The sequence below is a fragment of the Pholcus phalangioides genome, unplaced genomic scaffold (genome assembly GCF_987345545.1).
Source record: "Pholcus phalangioides strain wild (caught in Gottingen) unplaced genomic scaffold, Ppha-v1.0 ptg000022l_1, whole genome shotgun sequence".
Classification (NCBI taxonomy): Eukaryota; Metazoa; Arthropoda; class Arachnida; order Araneae; family Pholcidae; genus Pholcus; species Pholcus phalangioides.
The window spans coordinates 8075193-8101988 of NW_028301615.1; the positions used below are offsets into that span (position 1 = coordinate 8075193).

At 34.4% G+C, this 26796-nt stretch overlaps 1 protein-coding gene across 4 annotated transcripts in view; it reads right to left on the minus strand.

Moving 5' to 3' along the window:
- LOC149069414 (WD and tetratricopeptide repeats protein 1-like) overlaps positions 1–26796 on the minus strand; it is a 530664-nt gene that overhangs the window by 300963 nt on the left and 202905 nt on the right. For all 4 annotated transcript variants that reach the window (XR_016195038.1, XM_089249200.1, XM_089249199.1 and 1 more), the window contains one exon: positions 7593–7794. Coding sequence is in view for 3 of the 4 variants with exons in the window: in XM_089249200.1 (XP_089105326.1) it covers positions 7593–7794 (202 nt within the window). In the remaining variant the exon portion in view is untranslated. The remainder of the gene's footprint in view (positions 1–7592; positions 7795–26796) is intronic.

Sequence of the window (26796 nt, forward strand, 5' to 3'; positions counted from 1 at the left end):
ATGAGGGTTCCCAGCCTGAAGCCCTGTTGTACTTACACTCCATGTGAGGACCACAAAAATTCATATTCATTTTACCAACGCTTAAAGCCCAAGTTCTCCAACCAAGGCGCGGGAAGCCATTATGAAGATTTTTTTAAGGGCCCAATACATGGATTTATAGCAAAGTTTTACTGCTAAAGAGACAAGAACAATGAGATCCATCCAGGCCCCGAAATTAAACCTGTCAACTTCCCCATCAGGCACTTCAGACTTCTCCCCCCTGTGAGTGTAAAAAAAAAAAAATTTCATCCGTATTCATTTATCCAAGAAATAAAATCCAGGGTCCCCAAACGAGGACCTGGGACCCAATTTGCAGATTTTTAGTGGAGGCCCAGACTGGATTTATCTTGGGCTTCCGCTGTTGCAAATTTTACAATGTTAAACAAAAAACAATTGAGAATCATCGAGGGCCCCCTAAATAAAACCTCTGTCAACTTCCCCATCTGGGACCCAAACTGGAGCCATATCGACTCACCTTGCCCCCTCCTGAGGGTCACGAAAATTTCACAACAAATTGACACAGTCCCTTTCACTGTCTGCATTAACATGTGCATAAGATAAAAACTTCACCAAAACTAACAAAATTTTGGGCTGCTTTCAAAGTCAAAGTTTAAATATGTCTGCCCAATATCTTTCTATTCTATGAACTGATTTCACTTCTTGTAATTCTTTGCATTGTAGTGCAACCCATTCATCACACATAATTGGTAGTTCTGTTGGTGATATTATCCCCAGTAGCACAACGGTACCATCATGCGTCGGATCGACGTCGATGCGATGCCGGTTCGTCGAATGAATACCGAGAGGCGAAAGAGGTCGGAAATTCTTACATGTCCAATACCAAACGGTATAGTAAAAATTTATTCACTCGGTAAATGCCAAAATACCTTCATTTTTTTCTCTAAAATAGTTTTAGTCTCATTTTTACAGCATTTCATTTCGAAGGAGAATATCTTGCATGATAATTAGTTTCTTTTGAAATAATCCAAATTTTTCACCCATCATGACGTCGCGCTTACCATTTATAATGACCAAGAATGGTACAGGACCTCACCACACGTTTCCCCCTCCCCTCTTCCCTGTCAGTGAGCGTCAACAGATGGCCATTTTGGAAGACACAGCGTTAGTTACAAGCTGCGAAGACCGGCGATTTTAAAATAAAGAAGCCGAAGTTGAAGCCGAAGACAGCGGTTAGAGAAAAGGGTAAGCATTATTTTACTATTGCTATCGAACTAGAGGATAAATTTTCCAAGATATTGTCAATGTTTGTTAATTTTTTTAACCGTCGTTTTTTTTTGTTAATTAAATTCATAAATCCGTTCCCTCCTGCTGGGCTGTAATCTTTGGCGGTCAGGTTAAAATGGGCCCCTCTGTAGTGAATTTAAAAGGTAATGTGTGAAAAAAAGGTAAATAAGGGTTGTCACAGCACTTGAGCCGTACGTGCCGTAACCTTGGAGCTGAGGCTATTTGAGCTCCTATATGGCCCACACCCTGGGGTACGGTCCTTAGACCAGTGCTCCGCGGAGCCCTTGGGGATCCGTGTGCAACTCCCAGGGTTTCCACGGCGACTCGAGAAAAATAAAATGAATCAGTAAATTTGATAGCTAAGTAAATAAGAGAGGCCTACAAGGTTCTGCCATAAAAATTATGTACAAAAAGGGCTCCTTGAGTCAAACAGGGTTCTGCCATAGAAATTATACACTAAAAAGGGCTCCACGAGTCAAAAAAGGTTGAGAACCGCTGCCTTAGACTAAGATCTTCTTGGGCCCTTCTATAGTGAATTCATAGCATGGAAAAAATGAAAAATTATGGTATTTGTCTTGGGCCCTGTCAGCCCCTCTCTTGTGAGCCATATTTAGCTCTCCCTATAAATTTTGTGCTGAGCGAGTTCGTAGCGTGCATTCTTGGGGCCCCTGTTAGAAGGTTGCAAAATAAGTACACATTTTTTTTGTGAGGCCCCATTTGTCCCAGCCTATTTACAGACCCAATTATGCACCTTTTTGCATGCTAAGCCTCACCCATGGGCTATACGGGCAGGGGTTTTTATGTGATTCTCTGAAGTAAATTTTTGTATAAGACTATATTTTATATAAATTATATTTTTATGTAAAAATTTAACAATTATTGAATTTTGTCATGACAGAATTCAATCATTGTGTCCCCCTTTCCCCAAATGCAAGGGGACATGCTTAAAATTGTTTAAAGTATGCACATAATAGATCAAATATGAACATGGAAATTTATTATTTGAAATCTGTATACTATATACCTATTTGTAATTTTACATGCTATGAGTTAAACTTGACTGAAATTGATTTAAATTAGTGATTTTTTTTTTTTTAAATCAGTTGATTTAAATCACTACAACCCTGGTCATTTGCCACACACTCATCTGATTTCTTGCTCTCTCCAGGTCACTCCCATACTCACACACCCTCTAAATCACTTTTTATGTTACTCCTATAAGTCATTCCTTAAATTTTCAGCCCCTTTGAAATTTTTGCTCTGAGCTGTAGCCAGCTTAGTCTCTTTGTGAATATGCCACTGGGGGTACCTTACCAAAGATTCCTGTCTAGGGGCCATCTTCAGGATGTAAAGAGGGGGCATGCCTACTTGGTGATGGTGAAAATATTTATTAGCCCATTAACTATATATAAATCATAGCCTCTGATATACTAAGCTGGACCCATAGTCTCTAAGGGCAGTATTTTTTATGTGATTCTGTGAGCATATTTTTAATGTAAGTGAAAGTGATTACATTCTTTGTCAGCTCTTCTTCCCACTCTACATGCAAGGGGCTATGATTCAAATTGTTCAAAGTATGTACAAGAAATATTAATAAGCAGATGTATAATTTGACATTTTTATACCACATGTATCTATTTGAAATTTTTCTGGGAGTTAAATATGACACAGTGAAACTTCGATACAAAATAATTGCCTATATAATGATACTACTCTGCTGTCGTCTATTCCACCAATAAATCGTGTGCAATGGTAAGTATTTTTCTCTTTCTTTGAATACCATTAAAAATTGGAATTTTATCTTTTATGATATTTTATTATTTTAAATAAAAGTTTTAATTCTAAATAAATTGACACAATTAGAAATGTGATAGATAACCTTTCCATATAATCAGTTATAAACTAGTCAGACATTGTGCCTTGGATTGCACTAATAACAATCAATAATCATGCGATAAGCGATTGTTATATGTGATTAGAATCAGAAAAAAAAGGAATCACTGGTGCTATAATCTGTTGGAAACTGATGTTCAACTAACATGGGTGCAAATGTGGTTAAAATGGTAAAATTGTATAATACAACCATGAAAAATTTAAAGTGAAAATTAATTATCAAATAATATTTAATAGTGTAGATAATTCCTACAATAATGATGGTAATTTTGTATAATTCATAATACAGTAATTTGGATGTACAGTATATATGAAGTTCATGCATTGAAATATTAACCTCTGATTGTGCAGCTGATAGCTATACAGGGTTGTCACGAAGAAAATATTGCTGAGTTTGAATATCCCTCATATCATATATATATGGCCTTGCTACGTTGTAATAATCTGTCTTTACATTTATTTCATAAAACCTTGACATAAGAAGTCCAAGCATAGGTCTTCATACAAAACCAATAAAAAAAATATAATTTGAATTCTACACAAAATGTTTTCAAAGTGGTGCATTTGTTAGTAGTTTATGTGTACAATTGCAGACTTTATATAATTTACACCAACAACCAGACCACCAAGAATAAGGCATGAAAAATATAAAAATTTGTACTTTTAGTGTATTTGCCTTATTTATTGGTGTCGTCTTAATATTCTTGGGTAAAGTTGATCAACTCTTCTGAATAAAATATAATACAACATTTGAATATTTATTAAAACCCATTTTGTTAGGTCACAAATAAAGAAGATTGAATTTTATGTGAAACTTCTATAAGCTTCCCTGCTATAGTATAAATAAGGTACCTACTCAAATTTCAGGATATAATTGAAAGAATATTTATAAGTACAGTATAAATGTGGTGTGGTTTTTTTAAGTCACAGTTTTTCCTGCTGCAACTGTGCTTACGTTTTTGAAAATGTGATTGTGGAGGCGCGTTGTCTTTGAATGCAGGTTGGTAGCAGCGAAATTACCATTATTTTCAGTATATAACCCGCAGGAGAAAAAACGTTCTCCGAAATCGGAAAATTCGGCATATTCATTCAGGGTCTGATAGCCCGCGGGTTATACTAATAACAGTACAGGACTTTGTACTTCACGGTAGTAGAACTACTTTTCAAGGTCACGAGATAACACGATTGTGGTAGATGGTGGGAAATGAAAAAAATTGAAGTTTCCTCCTCAGTAACTTTTTCCTTGCCTCAGAAAAAAACACGTCCTGTGAACAAGATTTTCATGCTTCTTTTTCATACTAAAGGGTGGAAAATCAACTGATATTCATAACTCAAAATTAGGCATTCTATTCATCTGAATGATCAATATTAATAGAAGAGCTATATTAATAATCAAGAGCAATATTATTTTTTGTCGAAAATCCAAAGTAATTCAAAAAGTAATTTTATAAATTTCAGACATAAAAAAATAATGATACTCAAATATCGGAAAATAACTGTCTATTGTAAATCTATCAAAAATTCTTGAATTATAAATCAATTTTTGACACAAGTTCGTTTAGAAAATTCGGCTTGGATTAAAAAAAATAAATGCTGTGTATAATTCATGAAAGCATAATGGGTTAGGATGGCATGTAAATTTCGGAAAAATATTGATCCATCAAACGGATGCTAAAGGATTGAGGCGCCACGCAGTATACTGTGTAATATAGGTGATTTGGGACAGCAACTAGACGCACCAGTAAAAAAACTCCCAGCGGTGCATCGGAGGAGATTGACTTGGAAGTCTGGGGGGGGGGGGGGGGGGGCAAAGTCATTATTGCTGGGGGGGGGCACTATGATGATGTCAATTCATACATACATTAGATCAGTCAAATCCACCCTATCTCTACCCATGCAGCAGTGTTCAGCTTTTTCTCACCCCTGGGCGTGGGGGAATTTTCGGCTACTGGTTTCGCGGAGTGATGTCGTTCAACAGACCATCAATTTTTAATGCTGACCAGTTTGCAACATAGGCAGGAAAACGTCAATATTTGCGATTCGGTAAAAACCTTATTTTTAGAAACAAAAGCATATAATCATATTGATTTGCTAAAATCGTACTAGATACAACAAAATCGTAATGGTTGGCAGGTATGCCCAACCATTTGATGTTCCAATCCCATCCCCTGCTTTCACGTTTCCTATAACAAAAAGGAGGGTTTTTCTCTTTTCTCCCTCTTTATGTCCCAGGAAGCTTCCTCATTTTTCTAAGCAATGCTATTCATCACCATGGGCACAATGCCTATTTTAAGAAAGATCCTCCCTTCAGATAAAAAAATAAGGAATTTTTCACTAGTGGCTGAGAAAAGTAAAGAGTTATAAGGGCCCTTCCAGAGAAAAATGAAAAGTTAGGAGTTTTTAAGGAGTTTGTAAGGATGTGCTGACCCTGTTAATGCTATGTAAACCGGTTTAACCCAAAAAAATCTGGTTTAAATAAAAAAAAACCTGGTTTTAAAAAAAACGTTTTTTTTACCAACCCTGCCTTTTCACAAGTTTCATACAGGTACATCAAACTTTCACAACTGAAATATCAAGATACAAAAATAACATTATCTCATAATGAAAAGAAAATAAACTTTTTGGGATTCTTGCATTGGACATTGGTAACGAACATCTTCAAGTGAAAAAGAATAAAAAGAAAGGGTTTTTTTCTCCGAAAATAAAACCTAATTAGAAAATATAAGCCTTAGCTTGACTTTTCAAGATGCTCATAATATAAGCCCAGCCACGAAAATTGGCCTGTTAAAATCATAAGCCAGATGAAGTCATTCTATAGGTCTGTTGCTATACATGACAGATTGTCTTGTATAAAATGATATTAATATACAATAATGTTATTGACATTTGTATTTAATGATAATTCAAGTTACTCTGTAGTTTTAAGTTCCCAAAATTGGTTAATTTGGATGGAAAACACCTCCAGAGTAATGAATCCTCAGAATGACTGCTATCTCCTCCTCTTTACTAGATCACTTTTTTAATTATTACTGCTCCTTTAAAAATATTTCAGAATTTAATTTAATGAAGCAGGGGATATTGTTCAACAGTAAGGAATTCAAGAAAAAAAAGAAGCATGAAACTTTAGCTCCTGAAAGTTTGGGTTTGATTTTTAAAAAACCAAAATCTTTACAATTCTGGTTACATAGCTGAAGGTTTTATTTTCACTGGATCTCAGGACACTTTTGAATACATTTTCTGCAGGGTATGAAAAATTTGAGGAAAAAAAATTCAGGTACCATCCTTATTTCTCAGAATTTTCATTATCCAAATTCATTCATTATACCACAAATAATCTTCTTGCTACAGTTCTGCATAAAACTCAAGGTTTAGATGCAATTACTCAGAAGTGGGTGTGTTTGTGTGTGAACAATTACTCCCTTATTGTATGGTCAATTTTATTGATCAATCCCATAGTTTAACATGCACCAAAAATGTATATTTAGACATAATATAAGATGTGCACACATTTTTAAGTTACATATTTTGAGATTGTGGAAAAGGGGAATTCAATTTTCCTCCCATTACCCCAAAAACCTGCCCAGGCTGCAAGAGAACAATTATTCCCTTATTGTACGGTCAATTTTATTAATCAAATACATAGTTTAACATGCAACAAAAATGTATATTTAGATTATTAATTCATTACATTTCAATAACTATGAGTTGAGAAAAAGAAACTTGTAGTTTGAAAAAATTATTACAGATGGCAGCACTACACATAACAAGCATCACACAGAAACCAACTTCATGAAAGATTCACTATAAGCACACACACATTCCAACATGTACTAATTTGTTAGAAGTTCCGCAGAGGAATATGAACGAAATTCGAAAGAAAACCATAGAATGCGAAAAAAGTAGTAGCCACTTTCGCAAAAGTGCGTACAAAAGGTACGCAAGGAGTAGACATCCAACCATCAATCCTTACATTAGCAATGTAGCATTTTGCTAAAGCTTCCCCCCCCCCCACATTTTCGCTTTTTTGCAAAAGGAATTTTTTATCCAGCTTTAACCCTGGCGTGTATGGTTTAGTAGTATCTGATAATGGTAAGTACGCTTGCCCGGTATGCAAGACATCCTGGGTTTAGATTCCCACTGGAGAGAAATAACACTTTCTTCCTGGTCACTTCGGCATAATATCCAGAAAGCCTACTAATTTCATGTACCTTAGCTGAGCAAAAAATCATCCATGGTACAATGCATTTTGGAAAAATGAATGATACATTTTGCTGTAGAAAGCTATTAAAAGAGAAACCTAATTTTAGGACTTGAAAGCTTACTTCAATGTTACTATAATTTTTTGGATGTATCTATTAAATAAATGCAGATTATTTTACACATTAATTGGATTTATCAGAACTAGTTTCACTCACTCTCACTGTTATAGGTGACAGCATCCTACGATCATACAGCCGAACATATGGATCATTAGCACCTACAGCAAGTAGATGAGGTCTTGAAGGGTTGATAGCGATACATTTAGCTTCAGCATTTCGGCCAAGATGGTTTGAAAGACTGATTAACACATTATTACAAGCAGAGGAACACTGGTGAGGAATTCTAAGATCATACTGCCTGGTAAAAAAATTATATATCAGAGATTCCATTTGTGTGATATATTACAGAAAAAAGAACAACATAAACAAAAGCTAAAATTAGATTAGTATTACATTAAAAATAGTGGAAGAAATATATATAAGCAACTGACATTCTATTCAATTTAATACTAAGAATATTCAGAGATTTATATATTATATTATAATATATTAAAAGAATGTCTCATAACAAGTTTGACCAAATGGTTTTTCTCAAACTTGTACTCATATTCAGAAGAGTAGATAAGTTATAATGAGGGTTATAACTGGAGTTGTAACAAATGAAGTAGACATTTTGAAGATGATACATTCCTCATTCTTTAGTTTTCTTAGGATACGAAATTTAAGTGGGGATGAGAATTATGCACATGGCTTCTTGCACACATTCCTGCAAATGGAAATATCTACAGGAGTCAGCATATAAGAATTAAGAAAAATTGGCTGTTATTTTCACTGAAGTTCTGACATCCTAAAATTCCTACTCAGTCTGAATTCTTGCTTTGGAAAATGATCTGCTTGTTTTGATAAAAATTCATGGGGAAAACTTTTAAACTAGCGGCTTTTAACCTTTTTAGTTCCACGAACACTTTGCGTCAGTAGAGTAAAGACTACAGAACCCCCCTTCCCTGGAAAGCACTTTTAAACGCATATAAAATATAATAAAACTATGAAACAGTCATATAACAAGTATATGTTTCTTCTTTGACACCTTTGAAATACACAGTAAAACTTGTGGCTTAAAAACTTACGGCTAGCATTATACTATAAAAATTTTATAAAAGATCTTTTACAAAACTTTTATAGTATAACACCGACCTAAAGAAGAATCCCAAGGGGCCGGGTAAACTTTTAAAGTTAGACATGTTTCCACATAATCAAAATTTGTTTATGAATGAAAATCAGTAATGACAGTTCTTGGATTAAAATTTGTGAAGACATCAGATGTTTCTAGAAGAACAAAAAATGTGTGTGCGCGAGCAACAGAATAAAATTAAATCCATGTTATATGTGCATTTGAAACACTTTCTGCTTAGTTTTTTTACATAAACAAAATCTTTTAAAAATTTAAAATCATCAGAAGCAGATGATGACCTGCTTCTGATAAAGTTAGCATTTATGACTATTAACAGAATCGATTCCTCGATGAAATTATGAATACACTTAATTTCATTCAGTGTATGAAAGAATGCACAGTTGCATTCATAAAAAGTTGGACGACCTTATATTTGCTAAAATATTTTAATGCATCAGTATATAAAGTCGTCTTGCAGTGACCACTGTAAAGAAGCCAAAGACAGAATCTAGTCATAGGACATTTTCTTAAGCTGTGAAAAGCACCAAAATAGCAGTTGTGAGAGAAGCATTTCCCTCACAAAAGCTAAATAAAGAGAATGTTGATTTCATTCAGCAAGAGATCCTTGGGAAGATTGATCTGATCCGTACAGGAGGTCATCTACCTAAAATTCAGGGTTTAACCTTAACTGGTGGAGCACTGATGATCTACTGTGATGATGCTGAAACAGTGGAATGGGTGAAAACCACCTTCCATGGTAATAGGCAAGTTTTGAGTGGCGAGGCACTCAGGGTCTTGAGTGACAAAGAGTTGCCGAATCCTGTCAAAATCGCCTTCAAAACAAAGGATACTTACACCACAGAGCCTGTGACTTTGCTGTGGTGGATCAACTGTTACAGCCCAGAGTTGAAATCTGAGGAGTGGAGGGTGCTACAAAAATCTGTGGAGCCACACTCCATAAGACAGATTTTTGAGGTTGGACAGGAGGCTGCAGAAGCAATCAAACAGGCCAACTTTGGTGTGTATACTGGTATAGATCAAGGGATCTTCAAGATTCTCAATGATCCCAAAGTGAAGGAGGGTACACAAAGTGCATCTGTGATCTCCTCACAAACAAATAATTTGAGCACTTCCAATGAGGAAGCTAAAGCAAAGGAGGGCATGTCAGAGCAATCTGCAACCTCCTCTCAAGCAAGTATAATTCTACTATTCCGCAAGTAAATATGAATGAATATGTTGAATTACCTAAAATTCATGAGCTAGATATTACATCTGGCTCAGAAAGTACAGTGCAGCCTGACTCACCTATGTCTGAAGGTAAGATTAATAAGGATTGGCAGGACTTGAGTGAAGAGGGTGTCCCTGACCTACCCTCTTCTGATGATACTAGTGGGGGCGATTTGCCTTCATAGTTTTATTACTATCATCTAACCTTTTATGGATTGTAAAATCAAAGCTGTTGAAGTCAATCTTTATCATAGTCGCTCTGCTCACGCACTGTGATAAATCTTGTAAAATATCTGAGTAGTGACACTGCTGCTATCAAGATAGCTTATGAAATGCAAGGGCACAAAGAAGAAATCGTCTTCATGTCAGCATATCTTCCATTTGAAGAAAAAGACCTACTTTCAAATGCTGCTAAAGAACTTTTCCAGTATTGCAGCGTCGGTAAAAAGAAACTCATCCTTGGTTGTGATGCTAATGCTCACCTTGTTTATGGGGGAACAGTGATTGCAATAAATGAGGTGAGGATCTTTTAGAATATATATTGCATTACAATTTTAACAAAGGTAATGAACCTACTTTTGTTACTGTTAATGGAAGTGAGGTTATTGACATTACATTATGTAATAGCTCATGCTATGATCACATTGAAGACTGGAAGGTCTCGGATGAAATCATGCAATCAGACCACCGTCTGATCATGTTTACTGTTGCAGGACCAATTAGAACATTAACAGTAAGTAGAAATCCAAGGTTAACTAATTGGGTTGCTTACAAAGAGGATCTTCAAGCCTTGACATCTGGTCAATTTGGAAAGTTTTCCTCTGTACTCGATTTGAAGCTGTCTGTTGACCAGCTACAACATGTCATTCTCCAATCTTTTCACCAGAATAAGACTACCAATGCGGAATCACAGAGATTAGTACCTTGGTGGTCAAAAGAGCTGAGTAAAATGAGGAAAAGCTGTAGAAGGCTTTTTAATAGAGCTAAAAAAAGTGGTAAGTGGCAAGAATATAAAACTGCACTCACTGCTTATAATAATGCCATCAGAGATTTCAAGAGAGTCTCTTGGAGAAAGTATTGTAGTGATATTAATGATATCCCTGCTACGGCAAAATAGGTCAAAATAATGTCAAAAGACAGAAACTGTGGTTTGAATACCATCAAGCTACCTAATGGGGAAAGAAACTCTAGCCGAAATGTTTTGAGTACATTTTCCAAGATCTATTCCAACTGATAATAGTGCTAGTCTCATCATGCTCTTTTTATAACTATTTGTAGTAAGAGTAAATAGGATCTAGCCAGGAATGTAGTCACGTATGACAAAATTATGTGGGCTATAAACTCCTTCAAACCATATAAAACTCCTGGTATGGATGGAATTGTTCCAGCTCTCCTTAAGGAGGGTAAACAAATTCTTATCCCAATTCTCTGCAGAATCTACAGAGCATCTATTGCCTTTGGGCATGTACCAACTGCCTGGAGTCACACTAAGGTAATTTTTACACCAAAAATTGGGAAAGATAATTACTATGAATGAGGCAAAATCTTTTAGACCAATCAGTCTCACGTCTTCCTTACTAAAGATGATGGAGAAACTCATTGATAGATATATTAGAGGGGTTGTTTTAATAACAGCGCCGCTGTCTACTTTTCAATATGCCTATCAACCAGGCAAATCCACTGATACTGCTTTATATAATTTGTCTCATATATTAGAGAGAAACATGAATGTTAAAGAAATAGCATTGGCTGTATTTCTTGATATTGAGGGAGCCTTTGATATGAGCCTTTTCATATTGACACTATTCTTCAAGCTCTTGAGAGAAGTGTTAATAAGACAATTAGTAATTGGATCAATAATTTGTTATCCTTCAGGTGCATAAATGCATCTCTATGTGGAGATAACACAACAATTCATGCACAAGCTGGATGCCCGCAAGGAGGTGTACTCTCTCCTATTTTGTGGTGTCTAGTTGTGGACTCACTTCTGGAGAAAATGGCTAAATCTGGAATGGCTTGCATTGGTTATGCTGATGATGTTCTAATTGTCGCTAGGGGCAAGTACATTGATCCTGTATCTAGTATTATGTCTGATGCCCTTAGGAAGGTTGAGAAGTGGTGTGACAGTGAAGGACTTTGTTAACCCACAAGACTACCATGGTTGCTTTTACCAGGAAAAAAGACCTTTCTTTGAAGAACATCAAGTTCTTTGGTCAAACTCTTGAATACGCCAGTGAGGTTAAATTTCTAGGTGTATACCTAGATCAGAAACTGACCTGGAAGAAGCACTTAGAGTTTCATCCGAACAAAGCTAAGATAGCTTTTTGGGCCTGCAGATATGCAATTGGAAGCAGGGCTGAACTTAGGCAGATGCGAAGGGTGCGAGCGCACTGGGCCGCAAAACGGGATAAAAACACCTTGATTACATTTCGACTTAAACATTTTTAACAAAGCAAATCGCTTTGTTAAAATTCTGTCTAAGAAATCTAAAATTCAGACATTGAGCCCTCTGGCCTAAGGTTTCCATAGAACCTCCTCCTCCTTGCCAAGCAGAAACAGGGATGTGGATAGATCTAGTACCTCGGGTGCTGGACCAGATAGAGAATAGAGACGCTAAATTCTTTCAAAATTATTCAAAATTACACGAGAGAGGCATTATTCATGATTGCTAGACTGAAAGACTATCTAGTTGTGGCCCTGGGTAGATAAAGGTTGTGACTGTCAGGCTAAAGAACCGATGAAGTGCCTGGGAGCACACTTGAAATTTATTTCGCTGGACAGTGAGCACTATTGTTCAAATTTATTGTTGAATGGTTTTCTCAAATGTTTTTTATGACCATGAGATAGTAGTTTAATATTCATTATTGGGTGCAAATGTGAGCCAGGCAAGTACCATGGTTACTGGGGAGTTGCGAAATTGCATTTTGAAGGGGCGCAAAACTGTTTTTGCACCGGGCCGCAAACTACTTAAGCCCGCCCCTGATTAGAAGGACATGGGGATTAAATCTCAGAGTCATCCACTGGATCTACTCAATGATCATATCTCCTATTATTACTTATGGTTCTGTTGTCTGGTGGTCCAGAACAAGGTACGATACGGTTAAGTCAAACTTGGCTAAACTACAAAGAATGGTTTGCATGGCTATCTGGCTGTATGAAAACCACTCCAACTGAAGTACTCAAACTTTTACTCGGGATGTATCCTCTACATATGCGTATAGAGGCTGAAGCAATCATCTGTATGAAAAGATTCAAGAATTTGGGTCATTGGAAAGAGTACTCACAGTATTTATCATGGGGTGGTCTTGATGTAAATGTTACACAACATCCATATCTCAACATGCCAAGTGATGGCATGCTTTCCAAATTTGCATTTAATAAACCTTATATGGTTCAATTTCTTTCTATGGAAGACTGGGGCATTGCTCCTACTCAGTGATAGAAATCTTTTTTTTTTTTTTTTTAACATACAAACAAGCATATACATAAACACATTCAACATACACTTTTGACCTCAAGGAACATACCTGTCCTTCCAGTAGGTCTACAAGGGTTTAGGTCGGTTTATAATTGTTCAATATAAAGCATATTTTTTATTTTGCATTTATGTAACAAAGGAATTTTACATGCAGATGGATTGTATCATGTAGTTGTATTATAGTTGTAATATAGATTCTAGAATGGTATTCATAGAAAACGTGAATATATTGTTATTAGATCTTATGTAATTATTTGTATGATTGATTGTATGGTATAGATTCATTATTTTTGGAGAGTATCTATAACTCTTTTGAAATAACGTTTTATTTGTTTTCTGCACTTCATATATGTTATTTAATCTAGATGACATTCTATTTTGTTTCATTTCTAACCAATTATTGTTTAAGAATGAAAATTTTATTAGTTTATAAACATAGTTTTGTCTTAGTTAGCTTATAGCATTCTGTTTTGTTGATGTTTATTGTGGTGCTTGTTATTTGGGATCTTATCTTGTTATATATATTATCTAGTTTTTGTATATCTGTTTGATATGCACCTCCCCAAGCAGTGATTCCATATGTTACTATTGAATATATCCAAGCATAAAATAAATCTTTTAGAAAGTTATTGTCTATTGTGTCTCTTAGTCTATATAAAATTGCTGCATATATATATATATATATATATTCTTAATTTTTTTATTATTTTTTCACACTGTGATTTCCATTTTAAATCATCTTGTATTATTATTCCTAGGTGTAATACTATGGGGTGTAATATGCTATACTATAAAAGACTCCTTCCATTATAGATGAGTTAATTAGGTTTTTTATTACATCCATGTAATAATAGGCAATTATTTTCATCATCTTAGGGTTATTTAGTCATATCCACTTGCTTTATTAGTTGCATTCATGTACTCTTTCAATTTCTTGACAGTTACATTGTAATATATGTTGACACGGACAATGATCATGAATTTTTATACTTAAATTTGCCAAACTATTTATGTTTCTTGTTTTTAAGCATATGTATTTAGTTTTCTGTATGTTTAGTTTTAGTTTATTTTTCTTGAGCCAGGTGTTGATTTTGAATAGGTCCTCAACTTTTTTTATTAAATTTGTAATTTCAGTGTCTTCAACATACAGTACTGTATCGTCTGCGAATGAGATTAATTTAATTATGTTGAGTTTGAATATATCATTTATTTAAATGAGAAACAATATCGGGCCAAGAACAGATCCCTGGGAAACACCTTTTTTTTAGTTCTAAGAATGTACTCATTTCTTCACCTATTTTAACTGCTTGTTTCCTATTAGAGTAGTATGTTTTAAACCAGCTCAATATGCTTCCACGTATACCAGCTGATGACAATTTTCCTGTGAATATCTCTAAATCTACATAGTCAAAAGATCCTTTTAAATCTAGAAATATCGTTATAGAAAATTTATTGCAGTTGAACCCGGTATTCAAGTAATTGCACAGCTCTAAACTGGCCATTTCTGTATTCTTACTTTTCTGAAACCCATATTGGTTAGGAGCTAAATAATGCTGATAATTAAGAAAATCTATGAGTTGTTTTTTTATGCACTTTTCTATTACTTTTGAAAATATTGGAAGAATTCATATGGGTCTATAGTTTAGTAAGTTATTTGTCTCCTGATTTATAAATGGGGTGTAATATGCCATACTTTAAATCACTATAAAAGACTCCTTCCGTTATAGATGAGTTAATTAGGTTTTTTATTACATCCACGTGATAATAGGCAATTATTTTCATCATCTTAGGGGTTATTTAGTCATATCCACTTGCTTTATTAGTCTTCGATTCTGACATAATCTTATCAACGTCATAATCGTTAATTTCGAAGAAGTACATTGTTAGAATTAGTCATTGTCTGGTCATCTTCACAATTACAGACTGTGTTTAAATCTATTTCTTCCAAGTTTCTTGTAACAAAGTATTCGTTAAATTTCTTCGCTAAGTCGTTATGGTTATCAGAGATAGGGAGTATATTTTGCTTTGCACTTTTATTCAGTATATTCTGATTTGTACATTTCCATTGCATTTTTTTGTTATTCTCGCATTTCGTAAAAGTATCCCTGATATATTCCTGTTTTATTTTTCTAATATACTTTTTCAGTTCCTTATTTTATTCCTTGTACTCTTGCTCGTATGAAATAATATTTGGGTACTTTTTGTATTTTTTGTACAATTTTTCATTAAGATTTATTTTATTTATTATTTCTTTTGTGATCCAGTTTTTTTTACTTTTTTGGGTTTCATCTTGACTTGTTTCGTCCATAGATTAGAGTTTGATTGTATGATATCCATGAATCATTTGTATACATCTTTCTTCTAGGACACTAACAAAATTTATATTTTCAATGAATTTTTCAAATTTATCATTTTTATATGTTTGTTTCTTTTCATTTTCTTCCATTTTTTTTTATTCAGTTTACGTATCCTAATACTGGATAGTGATCTGTTATCTGCGTTTTATACACTGTGAATTTTTCTACTGAATTTATTTTTGATCTATAGAATACATGGTCTAAACATGTTTTATTATTTCTGTTGTTACATGTTTCTCTTGTTATATTTTTGTGAAGGGGGACCAGTCCATTTATTGCCATTATTATTGAGAAGTTTCATTATCATCTCCATGAAAATTTATATCAATATCACCCACTATTAAAGTATTTCTGTAAATTTTGTTCTAATTCAATCATTAAATTGTGAGATGGAAAAAGAATGTGAACGGTATAAGAGTAATAGATCAATGTCATAATCAGGGAGGTATATACATAATTCTTCAGCAGTTAAAAATTTAACATTTTTCTTTTGTATTGATTTGATATTTTTATTTATATACATTATTACTCCCCGGCTCTATTATATGTTCTACTGTTTATATAGCAATAGTAATCTATTATTCCTTCAAGATTGTCAATATAGTAATTAAATAATTCTTCACTTTCAATCCATATTTCACTTACACATATTGTATTTATTTTGTATACATCTTTCTTCTAGGACACTAACAAAATTTATATTTTCAATGAATTTTTCAAATTTATCATTTTTATATGTTTGTTTTTTTTCATTTTCTTCTATTTTTTTGTATAAAGTTTATGTATCCTAATACTGGATAGTGATCTGTTATCTGAGTTTTATACACTGTGAATTTTTCTATTATCTGATATCTATAGAATCTGATATCTATTAATTCATTTAAAGTTCTAAGAAACACCACCAAACTGTCAAAATTTGCTCTTGTACTTTGGATATTCAATGTAACAAACATCAATGTTGAGTTTGGTTCACTGGGGCAGTTCAGAAACTTTTTTGCTTCACTAATGTCCTCCAGAGGTCGTTGATCCTGCATCTCGAGAAAGTTCTCTGTGTTCATTTTTACTGAGGCTTGATTCTAACTTTTGTAAATGTTCTTGGTTTGTTATCCGGATTACTCTTGAAGTTTCATCCCTCCGGAGAAATATTTTCCCTTCCTTCGCCCACGCGAACTTGAAATCCAGTTTATTTTTCGTTTGTCTAGCCAGGTGAAATAACTTCTTGTTTTCTATGGTTAGATGTTCGTTCATATATATTCAGACATCTTGAAAAAGTTCGGGTTTATTTTATCTGCTGTAGGGGTATTCTGTCGCTTAGCATTTTGTATCCAGATGTTTTTTGATGTTTCACTATTGAATCTTACTATGATTGGTTTGGGTATATTGTCATTTCTTGTTGGGACTCTGTGAGCACTTTAAATTTTAGTTTTTTCAGGTATTTCTAGTTGTGTTTTTACTACTTGAATTATTTCTTTTATGTTCTCATTTGGACTTTCTGGTATTCCATTTATTTCAATGTTATTGCGTCTCATTTTGGTTTCTAACTCATTCATATGATATTTCAAATTTCCTATTTCTGTTTTCATGTTTTAGTATACTGATGGCTTTAAGCTTGGAAACAGCACTGGAGTTGGAGCATTCTGTCCTGGAGATGGTACACAGTTATCATATCCTTTAGGTGGCTACACCACTGTTTTTCAGGCTGAAATCTTTGCAATTCTCATGTGTTGTAATATTTGCATAGATAGAGGTTTTAGCAGAAGATGCATTTCTATATGTTCTGATAGTCGGGCTGCGCTGATGGCTCTTCAGAAGTCTGAAATCACCTCTCATGTGGTCTGGGAGTGTTACACTGCACTCTGTAATTTATCCAACAACAACAGAGTCAAGCTGGGTATCGGGTCATTCAGGTATCTCAGGTAATAAATTGGCTGACAAGATGGCTAGAAAGGGGTTCTGGGACTCCATTCATTGGTCCTGAGCCAGCTTTGGACATTTCACGGGAATTGATCCGAAATACTGTTAACTCATTCAGGAGAAAACAGTACCAAGATTGGCTGAACACTGATAGTCAATGACAGGCAAAAGAAATAAATTGTAACTGCCCTAGTTTTAGACAGATGGAGCTGATGAAGCTTAGCAAAAATGGTATTCGTAGAGCTGTTGGTCTACTTACTGGCTACTGTACTCTTAAAAGGCCTCTAAATGTCATATGAGTTAGTAGTGACTCAACCTGTAGAGGTTGTGTATATAAGGAAGACACAGCTATTCACTTTCTTTGTGGATGTGAAATGTACTCTGCACACAGGTTTGAGCACTTGGGTCGTCATTTCATTGAACCATGGGAGCTTCAAGACATTCCTATTAGATCTTTGCTAAACTTTGCTTCAGCAATAGGTCTCTATTAAAGACTTTTTTTCTCTCTTTTTCTTTTGGGGATAGTACAATAGACCTCTGGTCGCAGTGCTAGGTTCTATGAAACCACCCACCCATAAGTCTAAGTCTACCTACTAATAAAATACATATCTGAAAGTAAATCTGTAGTGGAATCATATACTTTGTTGTACAAAAATACTCAAACTAATGAGATTAACAAAAAATTGGGCGATTAACGAGAATTATCAAACCATGAAAAATAAACATAACAAATAACATATTTTTCAGTATTTGGTAACGCATCTCATGACTTTAATTACTGCACTGCATCTGCGAGGCATTGAGTCCACTAAATCCATCAAATTTTTTATACATATTTTTTTTCCCATTCTTGCTGCAAAAATTTTGCATACAGATTAGAAAATTTCGTAGCTTTACAGTGACATTTAAGCATCTGCTACAGGTTCTCCACTAGATTTAGATCAGGTAACATTGATTTCCATTTTTTAACTCTCATTTTTTTGGCAGTGAACCACAAATTCAAAGACATGGCTGTGTGCTTTAAATCACTGTCTTGAAAAATCCATCCTCAAAGCATTTCAGTTCTGCCGTAAGGTAGAATGTGGGCCCACGGCTGCAACTAGATGCTTGGTCACCCAGGGCAAGTGCGCATTTTGGCATCCCCTTGTATTGTTGAAGGAGAGACTGCCACGAAGCTGGGCTGGAAGAGATCTCGGCAACGGATAAGTCCAGTGGCGAAATTCTGGCATTCATGTATTGTTGAAGGAGAGGTTTGAGAATTAAATTTGTGCCTCCAGTGTCCGGTGCATGAGATTCGCCTGCTCCTCGTAGTTGCGGCCCTGTGTGGGCTTTTTGAATGTCCAAAGTATTGTTTTTGGTCCATGATGGCTGTTATTCGCACCTAAGGACCAGCACCACATAATTCAAAGCAGCCCCACACCATGATGTTACATTATATGTTATCTATGTTAAACTGGAAATAATTGATCTCTCCTGTTGTTAACTCGATTCAAACGTTTAGAACTTGGACTAACAATTCCAAAGAACCTTCGTCCATTGTTTCGGAGTCCAACTTTGGTGCTTCCAAGCAAAATCAAGTTAGGCCTTTCTATTCTCAATGGAAATCAAAGGCTTCTTTGTGGTTCTTCGACCAAAAAGACGAGCTTCATAAAGATGTCACTTGATTGCAAAGACTGATAAAAACTGCATAAACTGGCTTAGAAATTTTGGTTTCATGGGCGACCAGAACCAGACTTTCCATTTACCTCAGCACACACTTGAAACCACTTCCAAACACCACATATTGTTGACTTTGGAACACTTAGAAGTTTAGAAATAGGAATGCATCTTTGTCCATCTTGGATAAGTTTCGTGATTTGTTCTTTTGTTTCTAGAGAAATTTGTCTTTTGCGAGACATTTCCTTCACTTCCAAAGTTGAAAGAAAAACGATTCTGAATTTAAAAGAAATAAAAAAACTGCTTTAGAAACAAGAAAAATTCTTACTGTCCTATTTTTTTGAGCTTTGAAAGAATTCCTTTCGGGGAGCAGCATATTATATACCCTTTCTTTTCCTATAAAATTAACTCAGTTAAGATAGACGTCATACAATATAATTCCAATTTGCATAACATGATTTGCATTTAATTTCAAGGGAAAAAACAGATTTTGTAAATTTTTGGAGAAAAACTATACTTTTTGTTCTGTGTCACTTGAAAGTATTCATTTTCAATGATCAATTCAAGAATCCCACAAAACTATTTACTTTTTGTTATGAGATTGTAGTGTTCTGTACGCGCATCTCTCAGTTAAAACCTTGATGTAACAATGCGGTATAAGGCTCCAGACCACAAGAAGAAAAACCTCATGACACTGAAGATTGCAAAAACAAAAAGGGACATTCGAAAATAAAAAGAGGGGGGAGAATGGTGTGTCAAAGCAATATAGAATCGTCGTCTCAAGTTTACGTTCTTATTCAAATTTTTTTGATTAATAAATTCCTGTTTATGTTTGTTGTGATGAGTGCTCACTATTCAAAGAACATAACGTCACTACACAGGTAATGTTATTTTTGTCTCTTGATATTTCAGTTATGAAAGTTTGATGTACCTGTATAAACCTTATAAGAATGTAATGAAAAAACTTTTTGAATGAAAATTCAGTTTACATACATTGGCTTACTTCTTCACAGAGGCTTCAATTTATTTATACAAGGATTTGTGTGTGTGGAAAATTATGTCTTATAAATAAGCAATAATTTCTTTGGATATGTTACATATATATATATATGTTATATGTCACATATTACATATCAGGTATAATACATTTCTCACATATTTAAGTTCATGGTTATATTTTTTGTTTGCGGTTTCTTGTAACACTTTAATATGTGAATCTCTTACCTAAATGCTTACATAAAAAAAGGTAGTCGGAAGAATTATAAAAAGTGTGTTTGTAATTTTCCAAGAAATTATTTATCACATTTTTGGTCCTAAAAAATAATCTTTTAAAAATACTTCAAAATATACATATTCTAAACACTGCACTATGCAGCAATTTTTGGAATACATAAATTAACCTTAAAATAAAATTTCAACCTGAAAGCAATACATTTTCTTCGGAAACAAACAATTTTCCAAAAAAAACCCATTTTCCCCAACAAACCCAGCCCGGGGGAAAATGGGTATCGACCCGGGGAGCAAATTTGACAACCCTGACTTACTACCACAATTTTGGGACAGAGATGCTGACTTACGGTTTCTCAATATTGAAGCACAATTCGCTCTCGCTAATATTACTCGGGATCAGACAAAGAATTATGCAGTAGTTTGTGCCCTAAAGTATGGTAGTGACAATGCGAGGAATCCCCCAGCTGACAATTACATATCTTATGCTCAAGGAGAGGCTCGTGGTTGAATTTTGCGACTTGAAACAAAAGCAAGTGAAAGATTTGCAATCAAATGTGGTCGCAAGCGATGACAAAACCTCTCATTTGTTGAGAAAAATGCGCCAATTGGCCAATGACACAGTTGATGGAAAATTCTTCAAAAAATTGTGAAAGAGATTCAAACAATTCTATCAATTTCCTATGGCAATCTTGACAAGTTATCTCGAATGGCTGACAAGATCTTAGAACTAAACCCACACTATGTAGCCAAAACACAGTGTTGCTTAGGTAAATCAACAGAAAACACAGAACTAACAGACTTGCCAACACAAATTGTGGCACGAACTGAGCAAGTACAACGTCTCTCACGAGATAGATGCAAAGAAGTCTCTCACAAAGAAGCAGCAACAGTAGCGAAACCATCATGCTAGGGGCACACAGGTGATCTTATAATCCAATAAGGACAACAGCTATCCCTAAAGGACAAAGACCAGTGTACTAGTAGTTACATTACCTCACATACATTTTCATTTTCTTTCCCATAAGAAGTAGCACATCTCCTACTGTATATCTCCCAGTCTTAATATTCAATAGTTGTTTTGTTTTTTTATACTTTCACACTGTTAAGCCCAGTTAATCAAGGTTCTACTGTATAGTAGTAATAGATTTATGAAAAATAATCAGCTATATACAGGGTGATTATAATTTGAATTTTGATTCCAAAACTATACAATAAGTACTGATCAGAATGACTTGAAAATTTGCATGGATACTCCTGAAGCAATGGAAATTTCTTTGGCAAAAGAAAAAAAAGTGTAAGTAGTGTAAAATGTGCAAGCAGATGATGCTGTACTTGGCCAGCAGTATAATCTATTTTGTGCAACTACATCATTTCGGCACTTCAACAGCATGAATGTGTGAATAGAAAAACTTTTATCAAGATACACATTGTAATACCAGCAAAGTAGCTGCTGAAGAACCATTTTGATAATAACAGGATGACATGACACCTGGCTTTCAGTTAACCTGACCTTAACCCTTGCAACTTCTGGCAGTGGGGGGGAGGGGGGTACCTCAAAATGTTATGAACAGAGGTTGAATTACAAACTCTGGTGAATTGCCAGCACATCCACATCATGACCATGGCATACTCTGATCTGTTGTTGAACAAGCATTTTTGTGCTTTCACCTAATAGCCAGAACACAGTGGACAACATACGTAACATTTTTTAAGCAAGTTGTTGATAAAACAACATGTAATTTGTTCATTTACTTCATTTTTGTAATGTTTCCATGAATTATAAAATTGTGCAATGCTAATTAAATTATAATTTTGCCCTGACTGGCTATCATTTCCATTCCGCGAGCAAATTTCCCACGTGTTGGATAAGTAGTGTCGTTAATTTTACATTTCAAAATATTTTTCCCCCTTTGCCATTTAAAATTCCATTGCTTCAGGAATATTGATGTAAATTTTGAAGTCATTCTGATGATGGTTCTTTTTTTTAAGTGTTTTTAAATCAGAACTTGTTATAATCACCCTGTATATTGTAAATCATTGCTGAAAATTAATCTGCATTATTAATGCTTCATTATAAATACATTATATTCACTTATGTTATGGGATTCCCTTATTGTTGGACAAGTGGCGCTACCATGTCATATCGTATTACGGCTATTGAACGTTTAGTCAGTTCACACCACGTTATGATAGTTTATCTGTAATCGTGTGTCCATTATCATGATATATTTGCATATGTCTGTAATCAAATTATTGTAATCAACTGTACCAAAACAGGAAACACTGGTGACGGAGGATTAAAAAAAAACCCGCACCGTATCTATTTTGGAGATGGCTACCTGAACTCAACCAGTGGGCACCGCACTGTTAAAATTTCATTTTGAACAGTTTGATGAATCCGTTGAAGATTGGAATAGCTACGAGGAGCGATTGGAATCATATTTCGCCATTCACGACGTACCCAAAGGGAAGAAAGCATCGGTTTCGCTAAGCGTCATCGCGCCACGCACTTAAAGGATCCTAAAGAATCTAGCCACTCCGGAACTTCCGTCTATGAAGTCCTACCACAAGATCGTCACCCTGTTGCGAGGACATTTGAATCCAACTCCGAACGAGATGATGGAAAGCTACAAGTTTTACAAGAGGAATCAAGGTGAGTCAATAGCGGATTACACGATAGAATTACAGAAACATTCGCGGAATCGTAACTTTGGACCGAATCTATCTGGGATGTTACGCGATAGGTTCATTATGGGTTTGAGTTCCGAAAACATTGAAAAGAAACTTCTGACTGTCAAGAATTTGACTTACGATAATGCGAAATCTACAGCTCTTGGTTTAGAAACTGCATTGAAGGATGTCCAAGAAATGCATAGTCAACTGTCGCAGCAAGGCGTGAAGAAAATCAGCAAAATGTCCCGAATGGCACTGAGAGGAAAACGATACCAGAGCAACGCGAACTCAGAATCGAAACATACAGTGAAACCAGCGGGACAAAATCGTGCTTGTTATCGTTGTTCGAGCACTTTTCACATGGCTCATCAGTGTAAATTCAAGGACAGCATATGTAGATTTCGTAAAAAGAAAGCACACCTACAGAAAGTTTGTAGATCAAAAACTAATGTGAATCAGCTGAACCCGGAATCTGACTGGCTTCCTATGAATAATCTACAGGCTAATAGAAACAAGAAGTTGATGCTTACCTTGAGGCAGGGTTGGCAGGTTTTTGACACATGGCAGTTTTTGACAGTTTAAACCGCAGTTTAAACTGTCACGTCAAAAACCCTCCGTCAAAAACCTTTGTCAAAAACTGTCAAAAACCTCAAATATTGCTTTTCGATATAAAAATTCCCATTGAAAATGCACACGTTAATTTCATGTAATGTTTAAAGTGACTATGTTATACAAAGAATAAATATTTAATAAGATTCTAAAATAATTTTCTACTCCCGACAGAATTATTTTGGACAATATGTTTTTTTTCTTATAAAATTTGAATAAAGCATAACATGAACATTGAAGGGAAAACTGTGGAACGATTTGACATTCTTTGATTCAAGATTATTCTTGACCTTTCTTCAACTGCTTATATATATGCATTGATATAAACTATCTGCTGTACTCTTTTTACAACAGATAAGTGTTTAAAAAAGTTTATTACATCATGATGCAGGGTTGTTTGGTTTAAACCACGTTGATTTAAACCATGGTTTAAACCTTGGTTTTAACCAACTGGTTTTTTTAAAAAAACCACTTTGGTTTTTTTAAAAAAACCACTTTGGTTTTTTTCAAAAAATCAGATAAAAGTGGCCTAAATATCATTTTTTTGCCTGAAAAATATCATATTTGTTCATTATTAGCCAAAATGTTTCATTTTTACCTTATTTTATATCCTTGGGGTACATTCTGACGGTATATCTTTAAATGACATAAGATTTTATAAGTGGTTTTTTCCAAAAAGTCTCATAAAAGTGGCCAGAATATATATATATTTTTCATATAAAGTATCTTAGTCATTTAAAGTTATATATAAAAGCCAAAATTTCTCATTCTTACAACATTTTCTAACCTTTGGCTACATTCTGATGCTCTATCTTTAGCAAATTCATGAATAAGGATTGCATCACACATCTAAATGTAGTGGTGTATTATCTCACAGGGTTTCTTTTTCCGTTCACAAAGAAGCAGCTACAGTAGTGACACCATCATGCTAGGGGCAAGTGGTCCTATAATCCAATAAAGACACCAGCTGTCCTTGAAGGACAAAGACTAGTGTACTAGTTGTTACATTACCTCACATACATTTTCATTCCCATAAGTAGCAGCACATCTCCTACTGTATATCTCCCAGTCTTAATATATTCAATAGTTGTTTTTTTTTATAATTTCACACACACACTGTTAAGCCCAGTTAATCAAGGTTCTACTGTATAGTAGTAACAGATTTATAAAAAATAACCAGCTATATACAGGGTGATTATAATTTAAGTTTTGATTCCAAAACTATACAATAAGTACTGATCGGAATGACCTGAAAACTTGCATGGATACTCCTGAAGCAATGGACGTTTCTTTCGCAAAAGAAAAAAGTGCAAAATGTGCAAGTAGACGATGCTGTACTTGGCCAGCAGTATAATCTATTTTGTGCAACCACATCATTTCGGCACTTCCACAGCACCAGTGTGTGGATAGAACTTCTATCAAGATGCACATTGCAATACCAGCAAAGCAGCTGCTGAAGACCCATTTTGACAGGATGCACCTTAACCCTTGCAACTTCTGGCTGTGGGGGTACCTCAAAATGTTATAAACAGTGGTCAGATTGCAAACTTTGGTGAATTGTAATCTCCAGCACATTCCCTATATGTTAGAAGTTCCTCATTCCTCAGGAATATGAACGGGGGAAAGGGGACGCGTTTGGTTTAATAAAGCTGAATTGCAAGCACATCCACATTATGACCATGGCATACTCCGATTCTGCTGTTGAACAAGAATATTTGTGCTTTCAGCCTCATAGCCAGAACACGCGGTGGACAACATATTTAAAATTTTTTGAGTAAGTTGTAGTTATTTGTTCAATTACTTCATTTTTTGTGATGTTTCCGTGAATTATGGACTCGTGCAATGCTATAATTAAGTTATAATTTTCCCATGACTGGCTATCGTTTCCATTCTGCAAGCAAATTTCCCACGTGTTGGATGATGTCATTAATTTTACATTTTTAAGTATTTTTTCCCCTTTATCAAATAAAATTGAATTTTTTCAGGAATATTCATGTCAATTTTCAAGTCATTCTGACAATCGCTCTTTTTTTACAGTATTTTGAAATCAGAACCTTAGTTATAATCACCCTGTATATCGTAAATCATCGTTAATTAATCTGCATTATTTATGCTTCATTAAATGCATTATATTCACCTAATTTATATTACTTTTTGCAAAATAGCTTTGTAATTAAGTATACTGAAAGTAACTGGAGAAAAACCTTTATATATTATATGATTAATAATAACATTAAAAGAATTTTCAAACACACAGTAATCCATTGAGTTAAGCAAAAAATAATTAAATGGCAAAATGGTTTTTGTTAAAATGTAATAAATATTTATTGATTAATTAGCATGGGAATAGTGTTAATTGCATTAATAAACATTTTATTTTAGTTAATTATTACAAGTTTGAATGATTTTTCAGAAATTTCATTGTTTTTAATGTTAATACTATTTAAAACAAAAAAACCGGTTTAAACCAAAAAAACCTGGTTTAAACCAAAAAAACCGGTTTTTTTACCAACCCTGTCATGATGTAATGTTGATTTCTGTTATTATTAAATTATCTAGATAACCACTGATACTTAAAACAATACTCTTATTGCACATAACATTGAAATATATCTAGCGATCAAAATACTAAATTGTAGGACTAAAATGTCATTTAATTTGGCAATGCTAGCTTGTATATGTCAAACTTGGTTTATTCTTACTTTTGCACTATGATATAGTACATTTACTAGTATTTATAATGCAATGGTTTTCCAATTGAAGCTGTACAAAACATGCAAAACAAATGCTTTGGGTATCAAGTCTTGTCAGCTCTGCTTTGGTTGAAAATACTCTTTAAAGCTGTGTGAATCTAAGAATCTAATCACCCTGATCTAAGAAATTTTTAGAAGAAAATAAATGAGTTTAGTTAGTGCATTAACAGATGCTGCGTTAGAAATTTTATATGGAATAAAATTTTGGGCAGATCAGAAAATTTAAAATATCAAAATATATATTTTTCCTCAGTAATTATAATTCTGAATATAAAACCCTTTAATCTAAATA